We start from the raw sequence: 23,604 nt of genomic DNA on the forward strand, positions 1-23,604 counted from the left end.
GCACAGGTACTTGTAGTGCCACGTAAAAAAAATTAAGTCCAGGAAACCGCTCTGAAGAACGGTGTATCTGGCCATCTACATGTAGACATGTACATGGGGTGACTAGGGACAGACGTACGGCAAACCGCTATAAAGATGGGGTGCGCGTCTACATGTAGACAGGTGGCAGTCTGACTAGGGACAGGTGTACGGCAAACCACTATAAGGATAGGGTGCACGTCTACATGTAGACAGCTGGTGGGGTGACTAGGGACAGATGTACGGCAAACCGCTATAAAGATGGGAGGAAAATATAATGAGGGAGAGGTGAACGCTTCTTGTTTACATGCTGTCCTGTAGGAGAGATCATGCAGCTAGTCAATGCCCACATGGGCGTTCCTGCTTTGGGGGTATAATTGCAAGAACGGGCAGCATATAGATCGAACGTGTGTACACACTGCACTTTTGTTCCAATATGGGCCCTTCTGGTCAGATAAATATTAAACAGCACTGAACCTTCGACTGACGGGACAGCGTACACACCTATACAATCGAACGGCTGTTAGTCCCAGATCAAAAGAACGGCCCGACGATTGTATAGATTAGAGATGTGCAGGCTCTGATTTACTCTGATTTCAAAGCAGGATTTTATTGGCTATCCCAAATCACATGACAGTTGTTGACAGTTGATAGCCAATAAGATCCTGCTTTGAAATCAGAGTAAATCAGAGCCTGCACATCTCTAGTATAGATGTGTACTCAGCTTAAGGCAAGTTATTGTGAAAAATCACCACTTTAGTAGAACCCAATTAAATACCCCCCATCCATAGGAGTAAATTTACTAAAGCTTCTAAAAATGTAATGTGGTACTGTTGCCCATAGCAACCGATTAAATTCTAGGAAGAAATAGAGAAATGATAGATAGATTATACATCATTACCTGGAGATAGTAAATTGTCTTCAGGGAATGCATGAAGGACATGCATGCAGACTGACATAAAGACCAGAACAACTGCTATGTATTTCCCATAACAATCCATAGTGCTCCTGTAATACAGAAATATACAAAATATACAAACTGTGTTTACATTTGAAACTATTTTATAGTATAGGTCAGTAGTATATTGTTACATCTGGCTAACACAATTATTATTATTATTTTATTTATAAGGTGCCACAAGTGTTTTGCAGCGCCATACAAACAGAACAGGGAGACAAAACTTGACTCTGTACTCTATTTTTGTTATACATTGTATAACTAACAAAAATAGAGTACAGGTAAAGAGCACCACACTTCAATACACATTACAGCTTAAATATAGGAAGGTGAGGACTCCATCAATGTACTACTAGAGGCTTGTGGCCAATGATGGAGATGAGTATATGCGGACAAAGATGGTCACTGAGTATGGGAGAGCTGTGAGTGAAATGTGAAGAGAAGAGGGCTTTGACAACAGGAGGGCCCTGCTCTGCAGAGCTTGCAATCTAGTAGAAAGGGGAGACAGACAGATTACATGAGGTGCAAGCAAGTGGGCGGTGGCTTGATAGCAGGATGTAAGCAGGCAGGGGGTTGGAGAACCAGCCTCAGGACTAGTTTATGCAGCGGAAGGGTACGCTTTGATAAATAGGTGAGTTTTCAGTGCCCATTTGAAGCTTTGCAGGGTCGAGGAGAGTCTAATGGAGCGATGGAGAGCATTCCACAATCAATTATAGTAGCAATAGTATTGGACTTTAAGATTACTTATCCTGATAAAATCACTTTCATTATTACCTGAAGAAAGAAAAAAACACCTAGTTGTCCATTTTTTTATTGGTGCTTTGATTCAAGGAATCTCCTATATAATAGCCCAGATCTGTCACTCTTGTGTGTGTGTGTGTGTGTGTGTGTGTGTGTGTGTGTGTATAACGCTGGGCAGAGTCATAGAGTGACAGATAGGGCTAATAGCCTATCAGCGCAGCACTGGCCTCCCTCCCTCTGTGTCACTGTTACTGTCCCACCTATGGCTCTCCCCCTCAGATGGCTAGCCAACAGCCAAGCTGCCCTGCTCAGCGGGTGGGCGGGGCAACAGGGACCTGATGGGGGTGGGCTAGAGGGGATTCGGCCAGGGGGAGGAGCTACAGGTAGCTGCTGCTTCTATCTCAGCATGAGGGAGAGGAGTGGTTGCTGTATTCCAGGCCTGCCCAGCCAGCCTGCCCTTCACTCTGCAGATACTGTAGATAGACTGAGTGCTGTATTTGTGCATATATGTGGGGTGGTTATTGTAAGGCTGGGGGGGAGAGTTAGGCCGCAGGGTACGAGGGTTAAGCACTAGCAGGGAGGTGCAGAACTATCATAAACAAGGTGCAGAATTAGCCTGCGGGGGGTATGGATGGAGGGTTAGGTAGTGCGTCACTGTGATAGAGCACAGGCCGTCGGGTGAGGTAGTGCGTCACTGTGATAGAGCGCAGGCTGTAGGTTGAGGGAGTGCGTCAGTGTGATAGAGCACAAGCCACAGGGTGAGGGAGTGCATCAGTGTGATAGAGCGCAGGACTTGAGGTGAGGTAGTGCGTGAGTGTGGTTGAAATTTGGCCCCAGGGTGAGGTTGTGCGTCAATGTGATAAAACGCATGCCCCAAGGTGAGGGAGTGTGTGAGTCTGATAGAACGCAGGACGTGGTGTGAGGGAGAGCGCGAGTGTGCTAGAAATTTGGCCCCAGGGTGAGGAAGTGCGTCAATGTGATAGAGAGCAGGACGTGGGGTGAGGGAGTGTGTGAGTGTGATAAATGGTCAGCTGACACCTTCTTCCGCCCATATCTACCCTCTTTCTGTCACTGTCCTAGGGAAGGATTGTGTAAACAGACTTTTTGCACAGACCCCTCTCCCAGCGGCAATCCACTTTGTTTGCTGTGCATACGCTTGCTCAGTTTGGACCTGATTGCAGTTGTGCAAAAAAAAACATATTTCACGCAATAACTTTACAGGTTAAGGGAGCGGAGCCCCTTATGACGGTGTGAAGAGCGCCCGTAGGGCCGACGAATCACCTAGTACAATATCAAAAGGCAACAGAATGACTACCAACAAAACAATGCTATAGTATAAAATGTGAAGAATTGATACTAAAACATGAAAAACTTATATCATTCCTATATCAATGGCTTAACATCAATTTGGTTAGAAATTCTCAGCCCAGAGCAGAGCAGTGGTGAATAGACACTATGCGCATGTGTTGGGCGTGTGCAGGGGTCTGTCTCCATAACCAAGAAAGTTAGGCACTATACATACCTGTTGTGGTTATACTAGCAACTAGGGACTTTATGACATTATACCAAAAGTACACAGTCTGACCCTCTATGATTATTGAACAGCAATAACCAGATTGTGGAATCTTCAAGAGACTCAGCACTTTTTAACACATGGCTGCTAGTGTCTGGCAGAGGGGTTTATTTACTAAGATGGGAGTTCTATTTCAAATGGGATGTTGCTATGGGAAACCAATCAGGTTCTATTTATATATTTTCTAGAAAGTGCTAAATAAATAAATAAGAAGTAGGATCTGATTTGTTGCCCAAAGCAGCATCCCATCTGCAATAGAACTCCCATATTAGTGAATAAACCCCACAGTGTTTTAAACCCCCCTCATGGCAGAGGAACCCACATTCGTAGGGCTAATACAGAATTGAATGGCAGAGGGAATGCTGCATAATTATTTGTAATGGGAAAAAAATCTTGAGTTTCTCAAACGAATAAAAAAAAACACATTTTTAAACATTTTTTACAGAGCTTTGCACTTTTCTATAATTTATTATAACTCCTCCCAATGATTTCTCCAGCACGCGCAGATCAGAGACACCTATACGGTGTCTCTTATCTGTGAGCGTCCTGTGTGGGAAGCAGGCAGGCAGCTGACATCCGCTGGTGTCAGCTTGCCCTTCCCCCGTACCATCACCGGATTTCTCTAGGAACGACCAGCATTTTCATGGGAATGCACATGAAATGCTGGGCATTCCCAGGGGCTGTGCCCCCTGCTGCTGCCCCACGCCTGCACTGCTGGGTGCAAGCAGGACGGCGAACATGTAGTTCGCTGTGCTCGCTTCACCCTGCATCTGGAAATGCGCAGAACGCACGGGAGAGTAAATCAATCAGAATAATCCCATTCGTTTCCAAACTCATTTTCTTTTACCCCCTCCTACATAAGCATGGTTAGATGTTGAAGGTTTTGAGATTAATAAGTAAATTTCAATAAAAGCAACTATATTAATGGTTATTGGCTATTAATATCTCTACAGAAGCCCTTTTTTTAAAGCATTTTATAGGTAAACAAGCCCCATTGAATTATTCCAGAGAACACAGTTTCAGCAGAAATGTGATGCCAATCCTATGTAGAAATTAAACAAAGTCAACATCTGTAACAATTTCTGTCTGTTTCATTTGTGATTTATCTCATTGTAATATTGCAAAAGCAATACTTGTTTTATTTTTACATTTTGAGCATATTTTTTTGAAGAAAGGAATGGCTGCCACCTAGTGGAACAAGACAGTAGTAGTTGTCTTCATTGAATAGTTTCTTTTCTGGAAGTGGTTCTCCGACTCGATCCTCGAACCCCACACAGTTCACGTTTTCCAGGTGCATTCATTATTGACTGACACATTTTTAAAGATCCACAGGTGGAGCTAATTATTTCACTTGATTCTGAGAGGAGACCTGCAAAAACATGCACTGTGTGGGGTCCTGAGGACTAACTTTGAGTACCTGTGTTCTGATTGTCATACATAGTTTACAATAAAGGATACGTAAGCTAAAATATAAAAGAGGGGATATTTTTTCTGCAACTACAGTATGTCTTCTCTTTAATAAAGTCACAGAACTGAGCAACATATAATAGCTTTACACTCAGGTACTGTACATAAAGCTCACCAAGCAGTTATGTGTTCATATATAGCAGACAGAACACTAAGGCATACTTGCCTACTTTTGAAAATTAGTTTCAGGGAGATTATAATTGGTAGTAGAATTTTGCATAGCGCTCCATTGAGGGGACGTGCCATGCTCCACCCAAAGGGTGTGTCTAGTTCCATATATGGAGACATTGTGAAAAAAGATTGTCAACAAAGCATCTCAAAATCATGGGTGTGCACTGCTATATCTGAGTGGAATCTTTTAAAATTACGGTACTTATGTAGTATCTGGGCGTCCGATTTTGTGATTGTATGCCTTACCTTAAGGCATACCATCAGATGCGATGCGATGCGATTCGATGCGATTTTGCATAGGATTCAATGTTAAGAAGGTCCTGTTCATTTCCCCACTATCCAAGTGGGCATAGAGTTGATTTTATATAGCGTGGCGAGCGCAGCGAGCCACCGAGCCCGAAGCGTGGCGAGCGAAGCGCGCCCCGTGAGGGGACGCATATTTCTTAAAAAGTATTCTGTGTCCCCTCGCGGGGCTCGCTACGCTCGCCACAGGTTTATATCCAACTCCATGCCCACTTGGATAGTGGGGAAAGGAAAAGGACCCCTTTTTCCCATTGAATTATATGTTAAAATGGACTCAGACCATTTTAACATTGAATCCTATGGAAAAATCTTGACCATCGCATCGCATACGATTTGGTCGCATGCGATGCGATGCGATCCGATCCGATTTCTAAATCGGACGCCCAGATACTACATAAGTACCTAAATTACTTATATCCAAATGTACATGAGCCCCAAAACGGTTAGTAAGAGCTACTATACTTGGTAAAGTGCTGGGAAATGGCGCTGATGATTCAATGTAGATGTATCTGTCTCTCATTCCTTTTTTCCTAAAAATGTAACAGTGTAATGTGGGCTAGGTGAAATGAGGGAGATTGCTAGACTTTCAGGGAGTCTCCTGCAGAATGCAGGAGGGTAGGCTACTATGCACTAAGGTGACTTCATGTATAGTTAATGTACAGGAGGAGTATTTATTATATAATGTATTATAATAGAGTCTAAAGTTAAATAAAATTAAAAACTATGATCAGGGATGTAACAAGATACATAGCAAAATATTGAAAGGGTCCCTCATTACAACACCACCACTGTCACTACAATGCCCATCAGGGGAGAAGAAGAAAAGAGTGAGGGCAGTGAAAGACAAAGAGGGTGTAAGTGAAAGAGAGAGAAATGTGGGGCAATAAAGGAGGGAGAGAGGGGTGGTCAGGGAATTAAGGAGGGCTTCATGGGAGAAAAAGGAATGAGAGGTAGAGGACCGAGAGAGAGAAATAGGGTTTCAGAGAGAGTAGGTGGGAGGAGCAAGAGGAGGTGTGCTAATGCGAGTGAGAGAGAGAATGTCAGGAAGGGAGGGAGAGAGAAAGAGGGGAGCAAAACAGAGTCAGAGTGTCAAGGAGAGGAAGAGAGGGTGTGAGCAAATGAGAGAGGATGTCAGAGAGAAAAGGAGAGATAGAGGGTGAGATAGAGGGTCAAGGAGAAAGAGAGAGTGCACCAGGAAGAGAGAGAGGAGAAGAGACTGTCAGTGAGAGAGAGAGCAGGAGAGAGAGAGAGAGACCATGTCAGGGGGAAGGAGAGAGAGACCATTTCAGGAGGAGAAAGTGGGAGGTTGAGGGTGTCAGAGAGACAGAGAAATAGTCAGGCAGAAAGAGTGTCATTGAAAGTGAGAGAGAGAGAAATAAAGAGAGAACATGTCAGGGAAAGAGGACAGAGGACAGTATCAGAGAGGGGGAGCGAAACACATGGAGGGAGAGCAAGCAGGAGAGACACTACCTGTTCACAGCATATAATTGGGATAGGGAGGGCATAGACGGACAGTTGATGGAAGGGGATGGCATGGGGCAGTACGGATGCTATAATGGTCAGCTTTACTGCCTCACAGTACTGAGGTTATGGGTTTTCACCATGGCTCCAACTGTTACATAATTTGTAGTCTCCCCGTACTTGCGTGGGTTTCCTCCAGGTACTCCTAACAAAATTAACCCTAGAATGAATGTGTGTGCATCTACATGTGGTAAGGAATATAGATTGTACGCTCCACTAGGGCAGGGACTGATGTGAATGTTCAAATGTTCTGTGTAAAGCGCCACGGAATATGTGTGCGCTATATATGGACAGACAGATGGACAATGCGCCATATGGTGACATAGACGGGGAGACAGCCAAATAGATGAATGGACAGACAAACAACGCCATATGGGGGCATAAATTGACAGACGTACGGGGGCGGGGGAGGGGCAAAGATGAACAGCATATGCTGCACTTAACGCTGGTTAACTGGGTTAATAATGTTTTTTTATCATGTATTATCAGCGCACCTAACGTTCTCATACCCCCCCCCCCCTCACCATGGAGGCAGCAATGGGTCCTCTCATCTTCTCTCTTCTCCCCCGCCCCCCCACACAGAGCAGCTCCAGGACAGCAGCGGGTCCTCTTGTCCTTTCTAGTGCCATGGAGTGTTTCCTTGCAGCAGCAGGTCATCTTCCCCGCCACCGCCATCAAGGAGCACCAGCGGCTCCTCTCTGCCCCTCCCTCCAGCAGCTCCTTCCGAGCAGCAGCTCCGCCTCTCTTCCTTCATCAAATGTACACTGGACCCGAACACAATTCTAAAGGGTGCAGGGGATTTGCTGCTGGACCTTGGGGGCCCCAAGCCACACCCTCTGTAGTTGCACTACTGACTATGAATACAACATATTACAGGACTAATAGTGGTATTCCTCTTCTAAAACAACATATCAATGATAGAACTTTTTAACATTAGATACCATGCTGGTTGTAATTCTACATGAATAAATGTGTCAGAAAAACTTCTTTGGTGCCATTGACCCAAACCAGAGCTGTTCTGAGTCACAGAAGCGCAGTTATGCACTAATGGCCAGCAGGGGTAGCATTACTGTATATAGCTACAGTATATCATATGTTATGTGCACTACAGTCTATAAGATAAATAATGCAAGAGTTGCATGTCATCATAAAATTAATACAACAAGCAGGAATAAGGGAGAAAGAATGATGTGTCATCATAGTGAAACTAATGGGCATGACGAATCAGTGAGGATAAAATATACATTTACAGGATAGCTGTAACTATAGTTTATAGGAGGTGACATTGGTGCACAGAGTGGAAGTGGTTGCGCTGAGAGAAATGGATCACTGGTGCGTTGGGGAGGGTAAAGGACACTGGTATTCTAGGAAAGGTAAAGGACCACTGCCGTGATGGCGAAAGGAAAACAGACACAACTTGCATGGTGCAATAAAGGAAGCGCGCCTGTAAATGGGCTTTTATGATGGTACTCAATGATACAGAGAACTAGCACCTTTTTCCCCCCCCAAAAAACAGCTCCATTACTAGTGGGTTAATTAAGCAAACCTGTTTGGAATGTGTATCATTAGACTACTCTGTTCCAGCTACTTTATAGATCAGCGACAAACTAACCCGGCCACAGGACCTTCAGCAGTTAAGTTGAATTATAATAAAGGCTGTGGGGTTAGAGTCAGAAATTTTGTGAGGAGTCAAAGTAGGCAAAAATGTACTGAATGAAACTTAAATGAAAACATGTATATTTTTTATGTATAAATAAGTGATAACATTAATTAATTTATAGGTTCCCATGATTCATGATTCCACAATATCTCATGTATTCCTACAGATATCAATATAAACAATATCAAATAAATGGAGGAGAAAGCCAAAACAGTGTTGTTGGACAAGACAAAAACCAAAAGAAAGACCAGCACAACTTTGTAATGATGCATTTCCATTGTATGCATATCAACTGAATACAATTACAAATGATTTCAATTATGAACTTATGCATGGTAGCATACATAGTAGCATAGTAACATAGTTGATGAGGTTGAAAAAATATACATTAGTCCATCAAGTTCAACCTATATTGGATCTCCTGCAGTGCACAACTTATGTTTAGAAGTTACTACTTAAATGTTTTATTCTTGAGACCCTGATAACCACAAATGGCTGTCCTATCGTTCTTTTGTTCCCTATTAAACATTGTACTTAATGGTTATAACCCTGGATATTTATTCCTGCTAAAAATATGTCTAAGACATTCCAAAATGTATCAATTGAGTCGGCCAGCACAACCTTCTCTGGCAGAATATTCCATTCCTTACTGTAAAGAATCCTTTCCTTTGCTCGGTGAGAAGCCACTTCTCTTTTCTAATGTAAACATACCTATCCTTGCTAACCTTTCCTCATAGCCCAGAACTGTACACTGTATTCAGATTAGACCGTACCAATGATTTGTACAGTGGAAAGCGTACTCTGTGTTCCTTTGCCTGTATGTCCCTTTTTATGCATGGTAATACCTTGTTAGTCTTTGCTGCTGCTCCTTGACATTGAACACTGTAGCTAAATCTACTGTCAATGAGCACCCTAAAAATTTTCTCCATTAAAGATTCCCCTACATTTTCCCCATTTAAGTTATAAATTGCACGCTTGTTTCTGGTCCCAAAGTACATAACTTTATATTTCTCTATATTAAACCTCATCTGCCATTTTCCTACCCAATTATCCAGTTTATTTAAGTTGCTCTGATTTTGCTCTGTTGAGAAACTACGTCCTGATCTGATTTTATTACCTTACACAGTTTAGTGTCATCTGCAAAAATGGACATTGCACTCACCAGACTATTGCCAAGGTCATTATTTGTTAAAATGAAGTGGCCCTAGCACAGAAGCCTTAGGTACACCACTTAAGACTTTAGTCCAATTTTCCATTTACCACAACTCTCTGCTCCCTATTCTCCAGCCAATTTTTGACCCAAGTACAAATGTTGTTTCCCAGACCCAATGCCCATATTTTGTAGCTCAACCTCATGTGAGGGACTTTATAAAAAGCCTTACCAAGATTGAAGTGTACCAAATCTACTGTGCTGCCATGGTCTAAATTCCTAATCACTTCCTTGTAGAAGCTAATTAAGTTAGTTTGACATGACCTAACCCTCACAAATCCATGATGGTTCCTACTAATAGCCCTATTGCAAACCAAGTACTCCTTGATGATATCCCTTACTATACCCTCATTGATTTCCTTACTATAGATGTCAGATTTACAGGTCTGTCATTTTATGGCTGTGTCTTGCTTCCCTTTTTTAAATAATGGCACTACATCTGCCAGTCCCTTGGTATCGTGCCATTGCAAATCAGCAATCCACAAAGATAAACCCGCAGTACAACATTTTCAAGGAATCATTGGGTTAAACCTGCTTGTCCAAGTTTCTACAGACATTGAAATCAAAATCAAACATTAGTAGTACATAAAGAGTTATTGACATTTTAGAGTGGCATATCTATAGAATTAATATATCGAAACAAGGGGTTGGATTTAATAAAATCCGAGTTCGGCAGCCATGTGGGATTCCAGCCGAACACATTCTTTTTTAAAGAAGTAATCATTTATAAGGCACAGCGTAGCCTTGTAAATGATTGCCTCTTTAAAAAATGTCCAAGTTCACTGCCGAACTTGGACTTCATTACATCTGGCACAAAGATTGTATATGCTTCTCATCTTTATATCTAAAGCAAGATTTAGATAGAGGTTACCTTTATCTTCTGGTATGGGGAATAAGAGCGTGGTTCGATGATCACTTGATGTCAGACTGAACTTCTGTAGCTGCTGATGTTTTGTCTTTCGCCTTTTATACCAGTTGCATGTATAACGTAACATCTAACAGGTAAGCCAGGGATCAACTCCCCGTCTGTTGGCTGCAGAGAACCTATTGATGTAATTACTTTTGTATCCACTTAATCGTTCCATGATTTTAAAGTTAATTAAATGCACCTCTAACCATATGGTGGTGTCAAGTTAACATCAACAAGAACAAACTGAGAATTAATTTTTGAATCATCTTTCCACATTTTGTCTTAATGTGTATTTGTTTCTGAAACTTCCTGAGAGATTGAGCAAGCTGCCTTTTGTATAATTGCAGATTTTCTACTTTTAGATTGATTACAAACTGTTCTGCTTGTCAGAATGCCTTAATAATATGATGTAACTAATATCTATTATGAGGGGGGTATTCAGTTGGTTCTGTTTTTTCGCAAAGCTAAAAAATGGAACTAATTCAATCGCCAATTTTTCAATTGCTCCTGTTTTCTCTACTATTTAAGGCATTTTGCCCAATGCCTCTTCACTTTTTATTTAGCAAAAAGTCATTGGCAAAAATACCTTAAAAAAAATAAAGAAAACAGACTTAATATTGCAGGCAACTTGACAAAAAACACCTGGATCGGCAGCTAATTCACTTAAGCATTTTATACCTGGGACGAAAAATCCAATTGAATAGGGCGAATTCCCATTTGCCCTAAAAGGTTTACTATAAAAGTATAAATAACTTTCTTAATTCATACTACAGATTTAATAATCACCTTCTACACGACTTTGCCCATCCTAAGGTATGTACACACGGTGCAATTGGGATCGAATCAGGATTGAATCTCGAACTAATCGAAAGGTAAAATGCATTCGATTTTGACTATATAGTACAGATCTGTACTATATAGTCTTGCCTGCACAGTCTATTTTACTGTTCGATTTACACTAAACGCACCTCGAGATCAAATCGGCATCGAATGAGCCTGGAAACTGTTCGATGTCCATTTGATTTCGATTCAATTTTGACTATATAGTCAAAATTGAACACCAAATCTCACCATGTGTACACATCATTAGGTTACAGCGCATATATGCTATCATCTCCAGACACAGATAGACAAACACTAGTGTCTAATTTTTGCTGTCTTCAATGTGCAGTCATTTTACATTTTCAAATGTAAGATATAAAACAAAACAGTAGTGACATGATTACAGTTTACAAGGTTTTTTGCTTTTTAAAGGGCAGGCTGTATAACTATAAATGCCAGGAAACTTTCCTAAGGGTAAAAGTAAGTAAGTGTTATGATGCCCACGGGGACCTTGGGTATAACAGCTGGTGATGAATGCAGGAGGTCGGGCGTGAGCCCGTAGCCGGGACCGCCGGTTAGGACGGCCACAGCGGATGCTACTCTAACTCTGTTGAGACCCTGAGGCAGATGGTAAACCCCTGCAGAGCTAGGCTTCACCTGTGGCCGCCGCGTCCGAAGGAGCGAGTTAGGCCCGCTCCAACCCCGATGCAGCTAGGTCTTATGTTATGGACAAAGGGTAGACGATCGCCACAGGGTACTCAAAATGACTGCTAACTACTGGGCCTAGCTGGGAGATAAGTCCCTGGCTGCCGGCCTCTGGCCAAACCGGGGAGCGACCGAGTCGCAGACACAAGTGGGCCAGAGGAGGAGTCCCCAGCAGAAGCACAACAGGGAGGCCGACTCCTCAAAACACAGAAGACCAAACGGAAGGTTCCCTGCCTGAAGAATCCTAATAGGTGGTACAGATGTAGAGACCCCGGAGGGGTAAATACAACAGAACCCACGGAGGGGCACGGCCACGGCGGGCCACGGGAATTTGCTGGACAATAAATACTGAGCCCCCAGAGGGACTAGACCACGGCGGGCCACCGACTTCAAGAGAAAGAGACCCATGCTCCACAGGAGCCTCACGTGACCCACGAGAGATGTAAGATGAGGGACGACCGTAAGTGCCCACTGATTCTGGATCCAGGAAGGACAAGGACACCGGAGCACTGGATACTGAAGAACCAGATACTGGAACGCTGACAAGGAAAAACTGGAACACAGGACAATGAAAACTGGAACCCTGGAGATGGGACAAAGAACACTGGGGAACAGGATCAAAGGATCCGAGACCTAGGGAGCCTAGGGGAACGGGTATGCAAATGGGGCACAGAGTATATGACTCTGGACACCTAAGGCTATAACCGGCGTCTGTGCCCAGCAGACGCCGGCTATTTATTTAAAACTCGCGCCGCCTGATTGATGTCAGGCGCGCGCGCTTGCGTCCGACAGGCGGACGCTCGGGGACGTTGCCTGGCAACATCCCGACGCCTAGTCCCAGAGCGAGGCTTGGAACGCTGCCCGGCAGCGTCCACGGCCTCCTCGCTCTGCCCGACGTCCGCCGTCCATCCGGGTGTACTGTAGCCCGGACGGCGGCTTGCAACAGTAATATTGTGCAGAGGTGGGTGGTGGTGTTCTGCATATTCATAATTGTTTTCCTTATTTACATGACTGCCAGAATATTGAGTCTTCAGTTATATTTCTGAACTTCTGTTTATGTGATCGACCGTGCACCTGTTAGACTCGTTTAGACTACCCTGAAGTCTCCCATTTCTGACCTCAACTAATCTCTGTGGACTATGGGCCTGATTCACACCTGATTGCATGGATGCTAATTTTCAGAGCTTAGCGATCAGGTATGCGCCGCCCCGCCAGAGTTAAAATCACACCCCATGCAAGCCTGCAAATTGCTTAGCATGGCTTACGAAAATATAGCAGGCCTCCGAATGATTTTTCTAGTGTGCGCAGTCTGTGCATAGCCCAGGACTTACTCGGTGGCTGTGATAGAAACATGCTGATCATGGCCAGAGCTGACGTCAAACGCCTTCCCCTTAAACGCCTGAGCACGTCAGCATTTTCCCTGACATTTCCATATAACAGCCAGTTACCACCCCCCAAACGCCGGCTTCTTGTTAATCCACTCGAGCCAGTTATAATAAAGATTAGCATGATTTTATTGCAGGATGGCCTCACGAATGTGTACTGTGGGCTGTACATAATCACCCGGCTTGTGGAGTCACAGCCATGCAAGCAGGTCTGAATTATGACCAAAATCCATAATAATACTGGATATCGGCATCAATCACAGTACCCCCAGGGATCAATTAGCCATGGTAATTTCCTGCAGCTAACTGAATCCTCCTCTTAATTGGAAACATATGACCCCATTTTAAATTCTCAGTGGTTTTTTTTGTTGATAGCCATGGAGCTTGTTTTTGGTGATCCTTATTCTATAGTTTATGTCAGGGGTTATTCAGACCCTGGCAAGTTTTAGAAGTGCCTGCGATCACCCTACGATTAGATTGCCGCTGCCCAGTCTGAGTGAAATCCTGCACTGAGCAAGCCTGCCAATGGCCTGCGAAAATATTGCAGGCCTCCAATCAGCTGTAAATCCATTTGCAACTCACTCACCATGAAATGATTTTCCCTCTGTGTGCAGTCTGTGCAGTCTGTGCATGGATAAAGAAGGGGGGTTTGGATCCGCACAGACTTTAATCATAAATTAGAACATTCTAGAAGAACATCTATTGGACCAATATGTTGGACTACTTTTTGTAAATTTTTGTAGTCTTTAATTGGTGGTGCGCCCAACACATTCAGTATTTGTAACTGAATAGAAGGGGGTTTGTTTGCAAGAGGCAAACGATAAGACAAATGTGCCTTTTTGGGCGCACTCTTTATTCTATAAGTTTTATGATTTGATTATTTAGTTAAAACATAACTTTTAATGGACTTCTTAATGTAAAATATATGGAGCATTCATTAATTATTGATCAGTCGTTTAACACATTATGATTAGACTGTCAACCAAACAACACGCAACACAAAACAAAACGAGGACATACATACATAGATACACATGATTTTTTTGTCTTTTTGTGTGATAACCTTATTTATGACTTTTCACACTTTTTTTGTACACTCATGTGTCCTGTTTCAATCGCCTCAGCAAATAACATTACTTTACATTACTCGGCTTCGCCAGCTTGCCCAGGTAATCCCACACACTTATTTAAAGATACTATGGTTTTAATATTAGTTTTTGGTGCTCTATATAGGGGATAGTGGTGTCCCAATCCGATAGATACTAGTCGTAAGCAAAGTCCCACGTGAAAAGTGCTCCCACAACCGGTGGCTCCTGTGTATCTACTGTTTGATCATCATGCCTGTGTTACCATACCAGTTGTTCACCAGGGGTCTCCTCTCTGGTTGGTAGACTGGCCCCGTATTGGCCCTGCTGGATTCTGGCCTGGGTTGGGCTATATAGGTAACGTACGGCAATAGTGTCAAAAGAGAGTATCAGGTTGGTTGTGCAGGGGAACTATGATACAAGTCACTTCTGCTTTCCAATCCAGACTGTTAGGTCACCCTGATGCTTTTCAGTATTGCAGGGAGACACTATAGGCTGGATGGATGAGAGAGTGTTTGAGAAGAGTGGGTCACAGTGGCAGAATGTCAGTTTGCCCAAATGTTGGACCTCTGCTTTCAGAGATCTGCTTTATGCATCGAATCAATGATGAGAGAGTCCTATATTGATGGGCTTACCACTGACAACGAATAAGTAATCAGATTCAGATAGAAAAAGAAAACAGTAAAGAGTACCAATCTCATTACAAGAGTTGTCAGATATTGGGTTGCTATTGTTCAACTCGAATTGTCGTCCAATAAATCACCCAGTATACATCCAATTTATCACAGATTGCACCATGTGTATTCCACATCTATTATCTGTCCCCAATTGTAGACTAATAAATAGGATTTTTTTGCTTTATTTTCAGCACACAGTTAGCAACAGCATGTATACCTTAGTGCTCAGTGGATACAGTTCAATCACAATAGGTGTTCATGTGTTACTTGCATCACTACTCAGTTTTTTTGCAAGCCTTTTCTATATAGCCATACACAAATACAATTTACCGCTCAGTGTCTGCAATTGACTGGTTCTTTTGTCAAAGGTTTGACCTGTCATGCAGTACAGGACCCGATAGAGAAGGACATTAAAATATCCTTACTTCTCTATTCCTGGCTATATCAAATGACACATATGAAAACCCAACAGAGATTATCAGCACACATGAGCTATTCATACAAAGTAACCATTAATATGTTACCATTGGATACAATCTGGTCACAATACACGTTCAAGTAACACTAGCATTGCTGCTTGGTTTTCTATATGGTAGCAGAGCTGCTTTATTAAAGTGAAGGTGAGCAGAGATTATCGGCACAAATTAAAGAAACAGGCCCTTATTCTGGTTGGTGCGGTCGAGCCGCATATGCGGCTCCGACCGCACCAGACGAATCCCCGCCTACAAGACGGATCGGCACGGCCGTCCGTACACGGACGGCTGCCGATCCGCATGAAAATGGCGGGGCGTACGCCTCCACCATGTTGGGAGCTGCCCCCTGCATTCGATGGTCGATGACCATCGAAGGCAGGGCCGCACGCTCCCCCCGCTCACGCAAGCTTAGAGCACACGGACAATCGTCCGTGTGAAAGCTTGTATTGGGGCGGGCAGCTGACATCCGGCGATGTCAGCTTTCCGCCCCCATCACTGGCGTCATAGCCTCATTACCATGCATACGCCCCGCGTTTGCATGGGAACGCCCATGAAACGCTGGGCGTATACATAGGGTAATGAGGCTATTAAGCCCCTCACACCCCTATACGCCCCCTTTGCGGCGTCTAAATTTTTTACTCGGCGAATTCCCCTGCACATGCGCAGAGTGACCTCTGCGCATGTGCAGAGTGTAAACATCGGCGGTAGGGCCGCACGCGGGCCGTACCGCTCAGATCAAAATAAGGGCCACAGTCTGCTCGCACTCTGTATGCACTGCGGTGTAAATTACTTTGCTGGAGCAGCGTGTTGAAATGCTGTGTGGGATACAGCAGGGGGAGACCGCACGCTCTTGATGAGCTGCAGCGGGGGTTACCTTACTGGAGCCGCGTGTTTCTCACCAGCCGGGGGTGGCAGGTCTGGATGCAGTGGCTCGTTCGTCTCCTCTGCTGTCCTGGGGCAGTGTGTGTTAGCTGGCAGTGGCTGGAGGCTGGATACGCGTTTCACCTATCCAGGGCCGGCTCTACCACTAGGCAGCTTTAGGCAGCTTCCTAGGGCGCCAGGATCTTGGGGGGCGCCATCAAGTCTACAAATCAAAAAATCAAGGATGTCTATGAGGATCCTTGTTGTCCTTAATGCAGGTGGTGGCTGTGGAACTTCTAAGACCTCTGTACTTTCCCTTAAGTCATACTTCCTACATTGCTGCCCCCTCCTCCTTGTACTCTGTTGTGGGTGGCAAAGGGTAGGGTGCAGAGTACCTCAAGGGAAAGCAGGGGACTTGCCCACCTTCCCAGGGGGGGAGTAAGTTGAAGTTTTGCCTAGGGTGCTGAGAAGCCTTACATCGGCCCTGCACCTATCGCCTTCTTCAGTCCGCCATTGTGACCAGATTGTATCCAATGGTAACATATTAATGGTATCTTGTGTGCTGATAATCTCTGCTCATTTTTTACCTTAAACAAAGCAGCTCTTTCACTAGAAATGGTAACATATTAATGGTTACTTTGTAATAACAGCTGTATATTGAAAGTCAAGCAATTCCATTTACTTTCACTGAGATAGCATTCTGTCTAATTTGTTAAGGTGCCCATACACGTTACAATTATTGTATACAATATTGTATACAATATCGCATCTCATCGCATATCGGTTTTGCGATGAGATGAGATCTAGTACAAAAAGTATGTTCTGCACATACTTTTTGTACTAGATCTCATCTCATCTGATCTCATCACGAAACCGATATGCGATGAGATGCGATGATGTATACAATATTGTATACAATAATTGTAACGTGTATGGGCACTCTTAGACACCAGGGGCCTTATTCTGATCGGAGCGGCCAAACGTGCGTACGTTCGCCATTACCGCACACTAGCCGTACGCGGCCGTTGGGGTCAGGTCCACCCACAAATCAGCCGCTTACGTACGGCCAGAAATACCGTAGAAGGGGAGTGGCGTACAAATGAGCGTACGGCAACGTACGCGGACGGCTCAGCCCTTGCACTCCGACAACAGGCGTACAACTGAGCGTACGGCGCCGTTTACGGCCGTCTTTCCTCCGTCTCCCCACCGACTTCTTGCGGAGATCTGAGCGTACGCCACTTTGCACGGACGGGTCCCTATTGTTTTCAATGGAAAACTCAGCTTATGTCACCGCTCGTGAGAGTGAGCGTACGTCCGTGTACGCTGGCATACCCTTCACATATATGGACCTGCAAATCTTGCCTCTCAACTACTAATCTGACAATTGATTAATTAATCTATTTGTTATTCAATTATTGTTTTCTATTAACTCAATTGTCTACCTTAATAAAGACCTAATAAAACTACATTTGAACCCACATTACATGTATATTTGTTATGTTCTAATGTGGCATTTTAATCACTATCTATGTGTCCCCATATTGCTGTTACTTTTACATCAAGTTATGTTGGTGTTTCTGTATATGTACAAAATTATGTCCATAATTACTTTGTCCACAATGTGTAACATGTATACCTACCCTGATGTTATGTGTGATGTTTTAATCTAACGTTGACACATGTCGACTTGTGTAGATTGAGTGTGCTACTGCGTAAAGTCGATTAAAGCACGTAGTGAATGTGTCTGTTTAGCAAATACCTACCTTAGCGTATAAAAAGATTCTTACCTTAAATTAAACAAACCTTTAATTGTGGAGAAGTATAGAAACATAAGCTTCCAATGTGTTTGCGTGCTGTGTGTGTGGCTTGCAGGTAGTGAAATCATGGTTTGGACTTAATAGACTGCAGCATTGCTTATTACATTCAGGTGTATGTGTTTGAGTAGTAATCAGCGTTAATTAGCCAACTCAGGCGCACGCTGGCATGCGGTATCTGTAGGGGTGGTTTGAGCTGGCGGTTGGCGGCCGCCTGTTTGGTGTCCGAAATGAACGGTGCCTTAGTCGATTGTGCGGTAGTAGCACCGCTCATTTCTGGTGCACACCCCCATGTACGCCCATATTTACGCCCATTTTCCCTCATTATTTCGGCCGCTCCCATCAACACGCCCCTATGCCGCCCCATTACCCGTACACTCGCGTACAGGTTTTTTCGCACGTTGAGACACCGGCCGTAAGCGTTGTGGAGTGTTCGCGCCGGCGCATTAGCGTATCTGCACATGCGCAGATCATGAAAAACCCCGGGACGTACGCGTACGGCCCGGACGCTCCAACCAGAATAAGGCCCCAGATGTGGCTCCAATTACAATAGATAATCAGTGCCACAGCATATTCGGAGTGCAAGTGGATTTTTGTACTAGTTGGGTTTTCATATTTGTCATTTGATATAGCCAGGAATAGAGAAGTAAGGATATTTTAATGTCCTTCTCTATCGGGTCCTGTACTGCATGACAGGTCAAACCTTTGACAAAAGAACCAGTCAATTGCAGACACTCAGCGGTAAATTGTATTTGTGAATGGCTATATAGAACAGGCTTGCAAAAAAACTGAGTAGTGATGCAAGTAACACATGAACACCTATTGTGATTGAACTGTATCCACTGAGCACTAAGGTATACATGCTGTTGCTAACTGTGTGCTGAAAATAAAGCAAAAAATCCTATTTATTAGTCTACAATTGGGGACAGATAATAGATGTGGAATACACATGTTGCAATCTGTGATAAATTGGATGTATACTGGGTGATTTATTGGACGACAATTCGAGTTGAACAATAGCAACCCAATATCTGACCACTCTTGTAATGAGATTGGTACTCTTTACTGTTTTCTTTTTCTTTTTCTATCTGAATCTGATTACTTATTCACTGTCAGTGGTAAGCCCATCAATATAGGACTCTCTCATCATTGATTTGATGCGTAAAGCACATCTCTGAAAGCAGAGGTCCAACATTTGGGCGAACTGACATTCTGCCACTGTGACCCACTCTTCTCAAACACACTCTCATCCATCCAGCCTATAGTGTCTCCCTGCAATACGGAAAAGCATCAGGGTGACCTAACAATCTGGATTGGAAAGCAGAAGTGACTTGTATCATAGTTCCCCTACACAACCAACCTGGTACTCTCATTTGACACTATTGCCGTACATTACCTATATACCCCAACCCAGGCCAGAATCCAGCAGGGCCAATACGGGGCCAGTCTACCCACCAGAGAGGAGACCCCTGGTGAACAACTGGTATGGTAACAAAGGCATGGTGATCAAACAGTAGATACACAGGAGCCACCGGTTGTGGGAGCACTTTTCACGTGGGACTTTGCTTACGTCTAGTATCTATCGGATTGGGACACCACTATCCCCTATATAGAGCACCAAAAACTAATATTAAAACCAGAGTATATTTAAATAAGTGTGTGGGATTGGCTACAGAAAGAGAAGGGATTCAGCGCCAAGATAAGAAAAAACAGTGCGAGAAATGCAAGTCTTATGTCCCAAATAACAAAAAACGGTACTTGTGAGTTATCCGGACGCCCGATTTCAAAATCGGGTCGGATCGGGCACATCGCATCGCATCGCATGCGACCATCGGATGCGATGCGATGCGATGCGATGACCCGATTTTTCCATAGGAATCAATGTTAAAATGGACTGAGTCCATTTTAACATGGAATTCAATGGGAAAAAGGGGTCCTTTTCATACCCCTACTATCCAAGTGGGCATGGAGTTGGATATAAACCTGTGGCGAGCGTAGCGAGCCACCGAGCCCGAAGCGTGGCGAGCGTAGCGAGCCCCGCGAGGGGACACGGAATACCGTCCCCTCGCGGGGCTCGCTTCGCTCGCCACGCTTCGGGCTCGGTGGCTCGCTACGCTCGCCACAGGTTTATATCCAACTCCATGCCCACTTGGATAGTAGGGGTATGAAAAGGACCCCTTTTTCCATAGGAATCATTTTAACATTGATTCCTATGGAAAAATCGGGTCATCGCATCCGATGGTCGCATGCGATGCGATGCGATGCGATGCGATATCGCATCGCATCGTATCTGATTGTATGCCTTAACTTAAGGCATACAATCAAAAAATCGGGCGTCCAGATAACTCACAAGTACCCAAAAAACTCCCCCTAAGCTATCGGGGTGTCAGCTCGAGTCTGAGAAAAAAACGGTGGTGGGCCGTCTAAGAGCCGTGGGATATGGTAAGGGTTACTCTCTGATCTCGGCGACTTTTGTTACAAATTAGGACTATGAATAGGTATATAATAATACAAAGAATTTATTCAATGAGGGGGTTTACACACTAAAGGGGATACAGGTTCACAGTAAATAAAATAAAATTCAGGGTTACAAAAAGGTTGAATAAAAACCTGAATAAAACGGCTGTGTTTTTTTTAAAAAACACAATGCATATGCTGAATAAAAAACGTCTATTAATAAAACACAAAGTAAGGTAAATAAAGTGTTTAGCTCATAGGTAGAAAGTGAGGTAGGTCTTAGAAGCTGCCCAACATGTTTCATCTATATCACTTCCTGTTCTCTCATTATTCAATTTATTATTTACGTGTGCTAATGCGCATTTAACTGCTTTGTTTTTGGTTAATTCTTGGGCTATGTGGTGTGAGACAAAAGACCATGCAGTACGAGTTATAGGAAGTGTGGGTGGGTCAGATCGCACAGGATAGATATCTCAATTCTTTCAACATAATCAGTAGAGACCCCCCGTTAGCTGTGTGCATAAATCTCTTGCGTAGTGCTAGGGGGTGTGCTACCACTGGGACAAAGGTTAGAGATAATGGAGGGGAAAAGGACAGTTTGTCACGGTAGTGGTGCACCACAGTAAATAAGAACGACTTAAAAATTAACTTTTAATATTTAATCACATAAAACAGAGGATGCTGCGAAATATGACAGACTACATATAACATATAACACGGACAAGTGAACAGATAGTGCTAATTAAAAAATAGGGCTCATGCGACGTCCCTTGCACTACAGAATCCTGTTTATCATAAATTCGTCTCTATCCTGTGTATCGGCTGAATCGCCTCTTGACACCAGGGGGACGTGTTAAATTAGTGGAAATAGTCCTGTCTGTAAATACGTCTGTTATGTCACGATGTTGTCATGTGCAGATGTTTATGATTGGTGCCACAGTATTAATTACTCGCTATGGAGGTACAGCGTGAATCACAGGTCTAACCAGCTAGTAATAGGATAGAATAGAGACTGGAGATGGTAGGTTCTAAATTGTGGTCATACAGCGGGCAGAAGTTGCCAAATATGTGCTGCTGCTCTATTGTAGGTAAATAAATTAAGCTGGTATGCTGTGTATCGAGTTGTAATAATTAGATAGGAAACCCTGAAGTGACCAAGCGCCAAGGTATAATGCAGTAACAGGTAGTAAATCAATGCATGCCGATATCTCCTTTGATTAACTGTGGCCGACCGTACCCAAATCCACAGGGTCTTACCCGTAAGGTCGGCCACAGTTAATCAAAGGAGATATCGGCATGCATTGATTTACTACCTGTTACTGCATTATACCTTGACCAGCCTACTAGAGAACCCACCACAACTCTGGTGTAGAGTGATTATTGTGGAGTTCCATACGGCACCATCTGATACTTACCCTATATTTGGCGCTTGGTCACTTCAGGGTTTCCTATCTAATTATTACAACTCGATACACAGCATACCAGCTTAATTTATTTACCTACAATAGAGCAGCAGCACATATTTGGCAACTTCTGCCCGCTGTATGACCACAATTTAGAACCTACCATCTCCAGTCTCTATTCTATCCTATTACTAGCTGGTTAGACCTGTGATTCACGCTGTACCTCCATAGCGAGTAATTAATACTGTGGCACCAATCATAAACATCTGCACATGACAACATCGTGACATAACAGACGTATTTACAGACAGGACTATTTCCACTAATTTAACACGTCCCCCTGGTGTCAAGAGGCGATTCAGCCGATACACAGGATAGAGACGAATTTATGATAAACAGGATTCTGTAGTGCAAGGGACGCCGCATGCGCCCTATTTTTTAATTAGCACTATCTGTTCACTTGTCCGTGTTATATGTTATATGTAGTCTGTCATATTTCGCAGCATCCTCTGTTTTATGTGATTAAATATTAAAAGTTAATTTTTAAGTCGTTCTTATCTACTGTGGTGCACCACTACCGTGACAAACTGTCCTTTTCCCCTCCAGTACGAGTTATAGGTAGTTATTCCTTTTTTAAAAAGAGACTGTCCAGGTGCGGCGATGTGGGGCGCAACGTCACTTCCGCCCCACATCCGACGTCCTCACCGTGCTTCTGCGCACGTGTGTGTGGCGTCTCAACGTGGTGGCGTTCTAGCAGTGGCTTTAGCTTCACTGCGCATCCTCCCTGTGGGCGGGCCGGAATGCGGATGTCCTCCTGCTTTTGTGTGAGACACAGTGGAACGCAGGACAGGTCATTAACGTGATGTCCGTCAGTAAGGTGGGCGGACTGGGTCACGGGCTTCCTCTTGGCTGTATATGGAACACATTTGGCACGCAGGGGGATCTCGCGTGGATCCTTTGAATAAATTGGCACTTTGACTTTTTTTCTCGTGCAGTCGGGGTCATATCAAAATGTAACAGAGAAAGGAAACAGTTATTTGTACAGTCATAGATTTGCAAAAAATGAAGGATTGTTTATACACAGTGGGTAATCACTCTACATGAGAGTAAATGCGATATTTTTTGTACAAATTCTCTAAGTATGTGAGACCTGAGGGTGTTTTATATCTAGCAGTCAATTTTACTGGTGATGTAATATATGTATAATATATCATTTTTAATTTTTACAGAGTTGTAGACTCTGTGATATCTGTGACAATTTATTCTGATCTCAGTTATGCTTGTTTTATACCTGGATATATTCCCTGGGGTTGTAAATGTATTGGACAAAAAAGGGAGATCATTTCATATACTGTGTTAGGTACGGCTTGATTTATAATACATTGTTGCA

The 23,604-nt window shown here is 43.7% G+C and overlaps 1 protein-coding gene across 1 annotated transcript in view; it reads right to left on the minus strand.

The window, feature by feature from the left end:
• Positions 1-10,560, minus strand: part of CGA (glycoprotein hormones, alpha polypeptide) — a 39,342-nt gene extending 28,782 nt beyond the window's left edge. Inside the window, exons 1-2 of the mRNA XM_083177090.1 lie at positions 10,494-10,560; positions 920-1,026 (exon numbers count right to left, since the gene is read on the minus strand). Coding sequence (XP_083033216.1) covers positions 920-1,019 — 100 coding nt within the window. The 5' untranslated portion in view covers positions 1,020-1,026; positions 10,494-10,560. The remainder of the gene's footprint in view (positions 1-919; positions 1,027-10,493) is intronic.
• Positions 10,561-23,604: the final 13,044 nt, after the last annotated feature.

Source organism: Crinia signifera, chromosome 3, assembly GCF_055691185.1.
Source record: "Crinia signifera chromosome 3, ASM5569118v1, whole genome shotgun sequence".
NCBI lineage: Eukaryota > Metazoa > Chordata > Amphibia > Anura > Myobatrachidae > Crinia > Crinia signifera.